The 10,188-nt window shown below is 38.5% G+C and overlaps 1 protein-coding gene across 1 annotated transcript in view; it reads left to right on the top strand.

The window, feature by feature from the left end:
• The window catches only part of LOC107698795 (neurexin-1a-like), a 205,323-nt gene that overhangs the window by 80,040 nt on the left and 115,095 nt on the right, over positions 1–10,188 (top strand). Inside the window, exons 6-8 of the mRNA XM_016499899.1 lie at positions 5,739–6,040; positions 7,649–7,672; positions 8,904–8,939. Of these exons, the coding sequence (XP_016355385.1) occupies positions 5,739–6,040; positions 7,649–7,672; positions 8,904–8,939 (362 nt within the window). The remainder of the gene's footprint in view (positions 1–5,738; positions 6,041–7,648; positions 7,673–8,903; positions 8,940–10,188) is intronic.

The following is a 10,188-nucleotide window of genomic DNA, read 5'->3' as shown; positions in this document are numbered from 1 at the left end:
GGTTAATTAAATCTTACCTGAAGTCACAGTGAGGTTCCAAAAGCCAGACGCCATACACGCTTGCAGAAGCTGCTAAAAATAAGAACATACTGCTATATTTTCTAATTAATTTCATAGTTCCCCCAAAACAATTTGAATTCTGTCATCACTCACCCTTAAGATGCTCCAGTCCAAACCATCTAAGATTTCGTTCATCTTCAAAAGAAAACCTGAGATATTTAAATAAAAATCTGATAACTAAGCATATATTTAATACAAAAGTACTTCTAGTATACTTTTTAGAAATATATTAAAATGCAATTCAATATATTTTTATTGCACTTCAAATAAGCATGTTGGGAATACAAATGTATTATAAACATACTACTTGAATTTCAAGTATATTTTTAATACATTTAATACTACGTCTTTTTCACCTGGGGTGGTCCAGTTAGAAATCATTATTAAATAAAAAAACATGATAGCTTGTGTTTAACGGTATGCTGTTACCCTCACCCCCTTCCCAAGCAGATAAAATACAAGTGGCTAAGCTATTACTTGAATGGGTTTGTAAGTAATCTTGATCTAGTGGGCTAGCTTGAAGAAGTGTATCCTCCCACTAGATTTATCTGTGCCCAGAGCCTCAGTCTCCCATTCAGCCCCACTCTCGTTTATCTCCGCTCTTGTATTCCCTACAGCGCGAACGGGGCCATGGTGCTAAAGCTATATGTGATTCGCCATAACATACCTCTGGAGAGCCTATAAAGGACGTTGGCTGAAACACAAAGAGAGAAAGCATCAAAGCATAGATAAAATGAATGCACAAGCTAGCTGTGGCCACGGAGGTACATGGATGACAGGTGTATCATTTACACTTTAGTCAATGACAGTGCAGTATTTCTCTACAGATTACGAATTCACGCAAGTCTGGGCTAGTGCTGAAATTGCTTTACTTTTTCATACATATTAATTTCCCATAACTGTGAGCGAACTTGCACCGTATGAAAAATCAATGTTGACAGCTTTGACAGTTTATCTGGCGCTTAGTCCCTGTTCAGTCTGACACCAAACATTCGCTGATAGTTAAAAATCACCCTACTGTCAGAGAAGCTGCTGTGATTTTCTTTTCTTTTCTTAACTAGACACATTCAGATTTTATTTTGCAGTGTCATTTTGGTGTAGTTTTATAAGGACATATTAAAAGCCCGAAATTAATTAGTTTTATGCTCAGCGTCAATTATTAATGCTGACTGTTTTGTGAAGCATTATTGGCTTTGTTGCTGCTGAGACCCCTGGAGATTGTGCCATTGTATAATGTGATTACAAAATATTTTTTTTACTATGTCCATTTTAAATATCAAAAATAAAAAAAATGCTCAGGCTCAGATAGAATAAGATATGGGTATGTCAAAATGAGTTTGAGATGTCTGTTGTTGAATAGAAAAATATATTAATTCATTACCAACCCTGCATGTCTGCAAATTAGACTAATTCTGTCATATTGCGTTTATCACGTGCAGCACAATAGAGTTGACACTATTGTCAGATGTTTTTTTTTATATCCCACCCTTACTGGGGAGTCATTATTAAATAGCTTTCGTAAATGTCTTCTTTGAAACAGTGAGGGGGAATCATACAGGAAACCGTAGTACAGCTTGTCTTCCTGTAGCATGGGAGTTCTCAGTGCTTGACTGGCTGTGTTTGGCGTTCACAGGCTGTCGCCTGTAGCAGCTTTGAGGTAACAAGCCCACAGACGTGCTGCCCCCAACGTTCCTGTCTAAATTTAAGCTGATGAAGAGATAATTGCTCAGTCAGCAGCATACAAGGCATCACTCCACAAGTGCGAACAGAAGCTAAAGCGGTGGTTCTCAACTGGTTTAGTTCTCAGATTTAACTGTGGACATCACGTGGAGACCCTATACAGTAATAAAAAATGTGCGTTACCGTTCAAAAGTTTGGCTGTTTGGCATGACTGTTTTCAACATTGACAATCATAAAAAATGTGTCTTGAGCACCAGATCAGCACATTAGTCTGATTTCTGAAGGATCAAGTGATACTGAAGACTGGTGTAATGGCTAGAGAAAAATCAGCCTTGCTATCACAGTAATAAATTCAATTTAAAGTGTATTCAATTAGAAAATATATTAAAAATATTGCACAATATTACTGTTTTTTTCTGTATTTTAAATGCAGCTGAGCATATAATACTTTTTTTAAACACAAATTACTACCAACCCCAAACTTTTGAATGGTAGTGTACAATTAAGATTGTATTTTTTTAAATCCTTAACATCAAATGTATCATGAAATGTATTAATATAGACATCAACACATTTAAAATTATTAAATAACACCACCTGAATGGGAAAAGTGACCATTTTCATGTTGTACTATAAACAGCAGAATGCTGCTTAAAAATATGGCAGAATGTGCCTAACTCCAGATTAGTAGAGTTAAAGCAGCAGCAAGGGGGTGAGACAGTGATATCACAACTGCTATGCATCTTCAAATGCAATGTCAGTAGGTTGATAGACAAATTATACAGCATTTTATGTCATGGATTGTTCTTCGAGCCTTCAAAGAAAAGGACCTACCTTAGAATTTTGTGTAGCACATTTGGGCGCAGATTGTTTGGCGAATGTCAAAGCAAGCTTTACAAAAAGGCTGTTATTGAAAGATGGAGTAGTGCCAGTTATATTGGACCTGTCAGCTCATACACAAGCAATATTGCCCATTTCACATTCAAAAAGCCTAACCAATCATAGCAAGCATCCAATACATATTTTCAATCCAATACAAGGCGCAGTATCAAAAACATCCAGTTTAATCCTATATGGAAGAGAAAGGATGGAAATCATATTATACTAAATTACAGCAAAGAAAATTGACTGAAGTGAAAATGTACTACAGGTACATTACAGGAAAAAAAGGTACAGAACATATGTGACCCTGGACCACAAAACCAGTCATAAGGGTCAATTTTTCGAAATTGTATCTGATAGCTGAATAAATAAGCTTTCCATTGATGTACGGTTTGTTAGGTTTTGGTACCGTGACAACACTAGTTCATTCATGTCTTTTTTTTTTTTTTTAATTGAGTCCCGATGTCCTCTACCGAGGACATAGCATAACTTATGAATGAAATATCATTTTTTACTTTTTTTTTTATTTTATAATTTTTTTAATGCTCTAAACAATGTAAAGACATGAAAAAAAACTATTTTTTTCCTAAAAATCTTTTCTCGGGTCTTAAGAGGTTAAATTTGTCCGAATTAAGTTCTTAGCAATGCATATTATTAAACAATAATTAAGTTTTAATATATTTAGAGTAGGAAATTTACAAAATATCTTCATGGAACATGATCTTTACTTAATATCCTAATGATTTTTGGCATAAAAGAATAATCAATCATTTTGACCCATACAATGTTTTTTTTGGCTATTGCTACAAATAAACCCCAGCGACTTAAGACTGGTTTTGTGGTCTAGGGTCACATATAGGTTCCACCAAGTGTAAATGGCAACAAAAAATAATGTGCTGTTTGTACGAAGGGTAAATTGCCTCAGCAGTGGAGGTTAGAGAAATAGCCTTTACCAAGGTTGGTATAAATAGACACTGCCAAAAAGAAATGATAACAACAGGTAGGATATGGCTTTTTAAAGCACAAACAGAAAATACATATGATGTAAGGCAGAAATCAGAGCAAATTGCTATGTGCTATTGAGTGAAGAGGTGATTGGAGGTCACTTTTATCCAACAGATAGTCTAATGCTGTATTTAAATGAGCTTTCCTGGTTATTTACTCTTGAAGATGAAGATTTGATTTCCTGTAAGAGTATTTGCAGAGATCAAATCTGATGAGAGACGGGACAGGGAAGTCACAACAGAGACCGATGGCGACGAAAGACTCATAAAGCACTCTGTTACTGGCATCGAAATGGGGATTTGAAGGCCATTTTGGAGTTATTCTGGGCATCCAATATATATACCATATATACCAATATATAATGTGTGTGTTGGTGCAAAAGCCAGTTTGTGTGTGCTGGTGCGACTCTGTGGGCGCCTTCCTGCACTGAGTCACATTATAGCTGACTCAGTGGTATGTAGAGGAGGTGGAAGAGAGCCAGATACAGCACCACCCTTTGGCTCTGTGCACAAACACACACACACACACACACACACACTTCATCAGCCGAGGCGAAAAGCTTATTTAAGTCGCAGTGGACTCAGGAAGGGTGATGAAGGATGGAGAAAGAGATGGAGTAAATGAGCCTTGTTGATATCTCCAGGGTTTATCTTAAGAATATTCCAGATAATTCCAGAGCAAATGAGCTGGTCTTATGGAGTGTTAGGTTAATTGTGTTGCAGATTCCTGGATTTATGGTAATTTGGTTCAGTCTTGCTGTAAATTGCCTGTTAAAGTCATTAGTATTCCTGATGAGAAGTAGACTCAGATCTGCTCTGTAATAATGTAATTGTATTTACCTGTAAGAAGGTAGCTGTGGAGATAGGACTTCACACTTTATTAATGGGCGCCTCTTCAGTTAATATTTTAACCAAGTTCCCAAAATACACTCAGATCTGGGTGACAGTCGGAGTTGTTTGCGCAGATGGGAAGAGGAGTGAGAGTGTGAGCGCCTGGGTTCTGTGCCAGGATGCTTACAGTAATGGGTCTCGCTGACTGATTTGGTAATTATGTCCTGATATGTGTGGCTGCTTTATTTATGGTCACCATTATCAAGGACCTTGGTTCTCATTTATGAGCAAGATGGCTCTGACCTCAATCTTGTAGGTGTGTGTGTGTGTACTGACAGCAACCAATCACTCTCAGATTGACTGTGGTGAGTTTCCACTACGTTTGACCCCTTCAGTATGACTTCAGATTGACTTTTGGCTTTGTATAGGTAGGTCATTTGAAATTAGCAAGTCTTGTGTCCAGTAAGTGTGGGAGCAGACAGATGACGGTAAGTGATCTGCTCTGTATTACTATGTGATGGAGGGCTACAGGGTCAATGACATATAAGATAAAGTAAAGGTGCTTTAATGTTGGATTCATATGGTTTTGAAAACTTTTATACCATTTTCAAGAAAGGTTTCAATTTTAATGACTCTAAAAATGTCATATAATTTAACAAAGTAAGAAGAATTAGCATATTTTGCTTAAATCTTGAATACAGGTGTGAATATTTTTACATGTATTTTTCTACAAATTGTTACTTTTTTTAAATGTCATGAATTATTATTTCATAAGTATCATAAATACCATGCTTTTGGGAAGCCATATGCATGTGGCATTTTACAACATTGCTTTGTAATGAAAAGTTCAAATTATCTGATATTTAAAGAGACGTATTGATCTTGACACACAGTCATGAGGGTTGGCAGGTGTCCTTTCTATGATGTAATTTCCTTTTTTTCTTGCATGTTGGTTGGAGAACATTACTGTTTATTTGACAGACAAATGGTTTTCATTTATATGCAGTAATAATCTTTTAGACATAGCAATAAAGGATTATGACAAAAAAGTTTTTAATAAATAATAGCTACATTGCATCACCTTGATGTCTTTATGCCCAAAAAGTATCAAATTTTGTTTCAGAAATTAAAAATGTGTCCTAGGTTCATGTCATTGACCCCTATTTTGCTCATCTTTATTAAACTTTTATATTGCACTGTGTTGGTATTAATGCATCTCTTATAATGCAAAACATTGGTATGCTCCCAGCTTACCTGCTTTGTTTCTCCATTTTCTTGCAGAGAGAGAAGAGTACGTGGCCACCTTCAAGGGTTCAGAGTATTTCTGTTACGACCTGTCCCCGAACCCCATCCAGAGCAGTAGCGATGAGATTACACTCTCCTTCAAGACCCTGCAGCGCAATGGACTGATGCTCCACACCGGAAAATCTGCAGACTACGTTAACCTGGCGCTGAAGAATGGTGCCGTCTCGCTGGTCATCAACCTGGGCTCTGGGGCCTTCGAGGCCCTGGTGGAGCCCGTCAATGGAAAATTTAATGACAATGCCTGGCATGATGTGAAGGTTACCAGGAACCTTCGTCAGGTAACCGCGCAGAAATGGCAAAGGTCGAGATTGGATACATTCAGTTTCCGATAAGTCTCATCAAACTAACCCTCGGACTAGATTTAACCGTATTTAACCATTTTAATCAATTCCAGGGTCAGAAATTAACAATATTTGCCCTCTGGAGTTGATTCCCAGGGGCATTTTTTACCTTTGTAGGGGCAATTTTTATATTTACCTAATCAACTGTATCTGTGCTTAAATTTAACCAGTTGCTTCAATCAGTTACAATACTATAGACTGTTACTAATAAAGCATGACTGTTTAATGCTGCTCATGTACATGCAATTACACAAAAATTGCATAGTAATGGCTTATACATTAAAACTAATTACAAGATGAAGCTGCAATATCATGATAAAATCATTATTGTTGATTATTGCTCTGTAATAATGATTGTTAATGTTGATTAATAGAAAGCTTCTGCTGGAATATAATCACTGAAGCTATTTACACTGCTAATTCAATCTCTTACTTGCATCGTTTCTGCACTTTGTTGTTTATGATGATGAGAGAATTCGCGAATGCAGATTCAGAATTCCGTCAGTGAGCGTGCATACCGAACAATTCTAGCGTCCTCCGCGATGACGAATCCAAACACCTCTGATTGGACATTGCATTCATAAACTCAACAGAAATGTGTGTGATTGGTTGTAAGGCTCAATTCTGCAAACAATGCATAAAAAGAAATCGAATGCAAATTGAGCAAATTTGCCATAAATGAAATTCGACACTTTATATTCATTTCACTTTAAGCTTGACAGATGTAATAGATCTTGATTAATGTTAATTTCCGACCCTGATCGAGACATAACACCAATTTAAAATAGTTCAGGTTTTCAAGTTATGTATTTGAAAGTTGCTTAAAGATGAGACTAAAAGAGAAAGTTCTTGTAATTTGGTCCGCTTTTATCATTTTAAATTAGCACTAGCACTCATTTATGTAGCATAGAGCAGAGCTGATGTAAAAAAGACGCTCCCGATATTAAAGTATTTATTAAGCAGCCATGAATTCAGCTTTCAGAGATGAGTGAACGTACCTTTAACCCTGTTCCCCTCAACTAATATTTAAATTCAACCTCAGTCGCTACGGCATCCATATTTTACTGTCACTATTTGATAGCGCCACCTCTCACTACATTACACGAGTACGTCACCTGTCAGCGCAGAACGCGTTTGAAGTGTCAAGACTCGGAAAAGATCCTAGACATGTGGCACGAAGTTGGATAGGGCAGGCAATAAACATAAAAAGCTCGTCACCAGTAAAGTTAGCGGAGCGCCAGGAATAGGAAGAGACAGTGTTTGGAACAGAGTAGACTAGATTCGTCCCAGAGGAACTCCACGGTGCAGATCTCGTCTGCTTCTCCTTTCCTTCTCTTCTTTTGCCCTTTTTAAATGTTTACTAACCTGCTTTTGGGGAAAGAAACTAACCTTTCATCCATGGAATGTGTCATTTACTAACCTGTTACCTCTTACTAACGTGCAACGCTGATGTACTAACCTTGGCAAGAGACCATCGTTTTTGATTGAGGAACGGTGTTCTGTTCACAGTTTTTTAATTTCCTTTCTCCCCCCTTTTCCACAAAGCACTCAGGCATTGGACACGCTATGGTAAACAAACTACATTGTTCGGTAGATATCATTCTAATTGTTTCTTAGTTTGGGTTTGCCGTGTGTCTATTTTCCTTTTTTTGAATCGTAGACATCAATACTAAACAAAAAAAGGGGGAAAATGCGGTTGGTACTCTTTACGCTTACTTCCCCTGCCCTGCCCAAATTCCCCTTTTCTTTTTCTTCTCATTAGTTGGGTTTCCTCAGCTCTTTATGTCCCGTCCATCTTCTCTTTTTGTTTTTCCTCTTAGGTTATCTTGCATCTTTGCCTTCGTTGGGTTCTTTTGCATAAGGTTTTGCTCATCGATCGGTCTCGGCTGGCTGGCTCTGAGTTTTTTCATTGGTCCAGCTAGCATTGAGGCCTGTTGTTCAGCATGGTGTGCATCCTGGCCACCCCGTGTACTAACACCTCTGCTCCATCAGTACATTCAAGGCTGGCATGGGTGGCCGGTCATCTCGTCTGTTGTCGTTTTTGCTTTCTTTCTTTATGTGAACACGCTTATGCATGCCGGCACTTCTGCTGTGTTTGGTCTCATGAGCCGTGTCGTGTTTGTGTCCTTCTCCCTCCCTTTCTCTCTTTACTCATTCCTGTGCAGTCTAATCTGTGAGAAGAATTGTTCTGTCTAACCAACCATTGTTTGCATGTGGAGAGGGAGGGATAATGAAGCATGCATCCATTCAACCAGATCTGTGAGAGATGTGCCTCTAATTGCCTGTTCTTTCATTTCTAACCTCTTAGCACGCCGTGTTCTTTGTTTTACCTCATATAAAAACATTGAAAACTGCTTAAACTACTCACACGCACTGGATTCAAGCGATACTAACTCTCAGAAACACACATACTACTAACACCATTTTTGTGTCTGCTGATTTACTTTTTGTGCTCTATTAATGGCACCGCTAACATTGAGCCTTGGCTAATGTGCCGCAGACTTCCTCAGCTCAGACTTACTAGAAGTTCATACCAAATACGTAAATCTAGAAAGACCAAAAAAAAAAAAAAAGTTAAACAATAAATAAATAAGAATTCCTGAAACAGACATGAAAATGGGTTCACATTAAATCAATAAAAAGAGAAAATATATAAATAAATCTATAAATAAGAAGCATTAAAGGCAAAAACAAAACAAAGCCAAGCATCCAAATCCTTACGAGGGGGACCAAAGCCCTGTAATGGTATTCAAGTTATATGTGAGTATAGCGTGTCCTTTCCCTGTGCTTTGTTGTCTAGGTTACAATATCCGTGGATGGAATTCTGACCACCACTGGATAAAACACAATCAATCCTAGAAAAAAAAACAGTGAACCACCCCTTTAATAATAACCCAATTTGAAGCAAAAACAGAATGTTCTGTTTGTGAAATTATACTACATGCCTGAACGAAGCAAACAGCAGATGCTCTGAATGAGATGCAGATTCACTCTCTGACAGCAGGAGGCGCTTCTGGAACACCAGATGCGGTGTTTCCTTGGTTACCGCTGTAAACGAAGAAGCACTGCGCTGAAACACTGCTTTAATATGAACTATACAGAGACGAGATTAAAAGTCATATTTTCACATAAATGACATTTTGGAAAACGATTGCATTGCAACGCAGTTTGTGCAAGTCCAGAACAGAGACGAGACGAGACGAGACGAGTTGCTTGCAATAAGACAAAAAACGGCCGGTTGCCGATCGCGTAAGTTCCAGGGGAAGCGCCTTAGTTCGGCCATCATACACACACGTGACTGACCTCTCGCTCGCACCAACAGGAGGAGGACGGTCGTGTTACTCTCTACACTGCACTCAACCTGAGGGATTCCTACACTTTCAGTCTTTAAAGAGACATGAAAAACTGCGCATACTGCAGGAACGGTATTACGGAAAATGTTAGTGGTTTTGAAACCGTGAAATTTTCAAATCGCGGTATACCTTGTAACCGGTAATCGGCCCATGCCTAATATATATATATATATAATGGCTGTCCTCTGTCCTTGACAGAGGACCTATATCTGACTGTCATTGCACATTCACACACTCTCAATATGCACACATTGCACATCACATTGTTATTTGCACTCCTTATCCAGCTACCCTGTATAATTATGTACATTTCTTATTTTATTTGTTTTTATACAGTAGTTGGTTAGTTCTTTATATGTACATGCAGGTCCGCATGCACGACTAAAATAAGAAATGCGCTGTGTAAATGAGTTCAGAGCGCGCGTTTGCGTACCGACATGGGCTGTGTTTCCCAAAATCATCGTAAGCCTAAGTACATCGTAGACCCATTGTCACCTATGGAGCTACGATCAACTTAGGCTTGCAATGCTTTTGGGAAACGCAGCCATGGTTGATTAATTGTTGACATCAGGGCCGTTTCTAGGCATAGGCGAGCTAGGCGGTCGCCTAGGGCGCCACTAGCTGAAGGGGCGCCAATGAGCGCACGTACTGGCACTTTTAGCAGGGTTGTGATAAAGAGTGGCACGGTCACCCTGAAATATGACTGCCGCCCCCACTGGATCCCCCAACATT

This window comes from Sinocyclocheilus anshuiensis, unplaced genomic scaffold (assembly GCF_001515605.1).
Source record: "Sinocyclocheilus anshuiensis isolate Anshui unplaced genomic scaffold, SAMN03320099.WGS_v1.1 scaffold230, whole genome shotgun sequence".
In the NCBI taxonomy this organism is placed as follows: domain Eukaryota; kingdom Metazoa; phylum Chordata; class Actinopteri; order Cypriniformes; family Cyprinidae; genus Sinocyclocheilus; species Sinocyclocheilus anshuiensis.
Note: the sequence above shows the minus strand (reverse complement) of the source record. Positions and strands in the feature narration are given on the sequence as shown.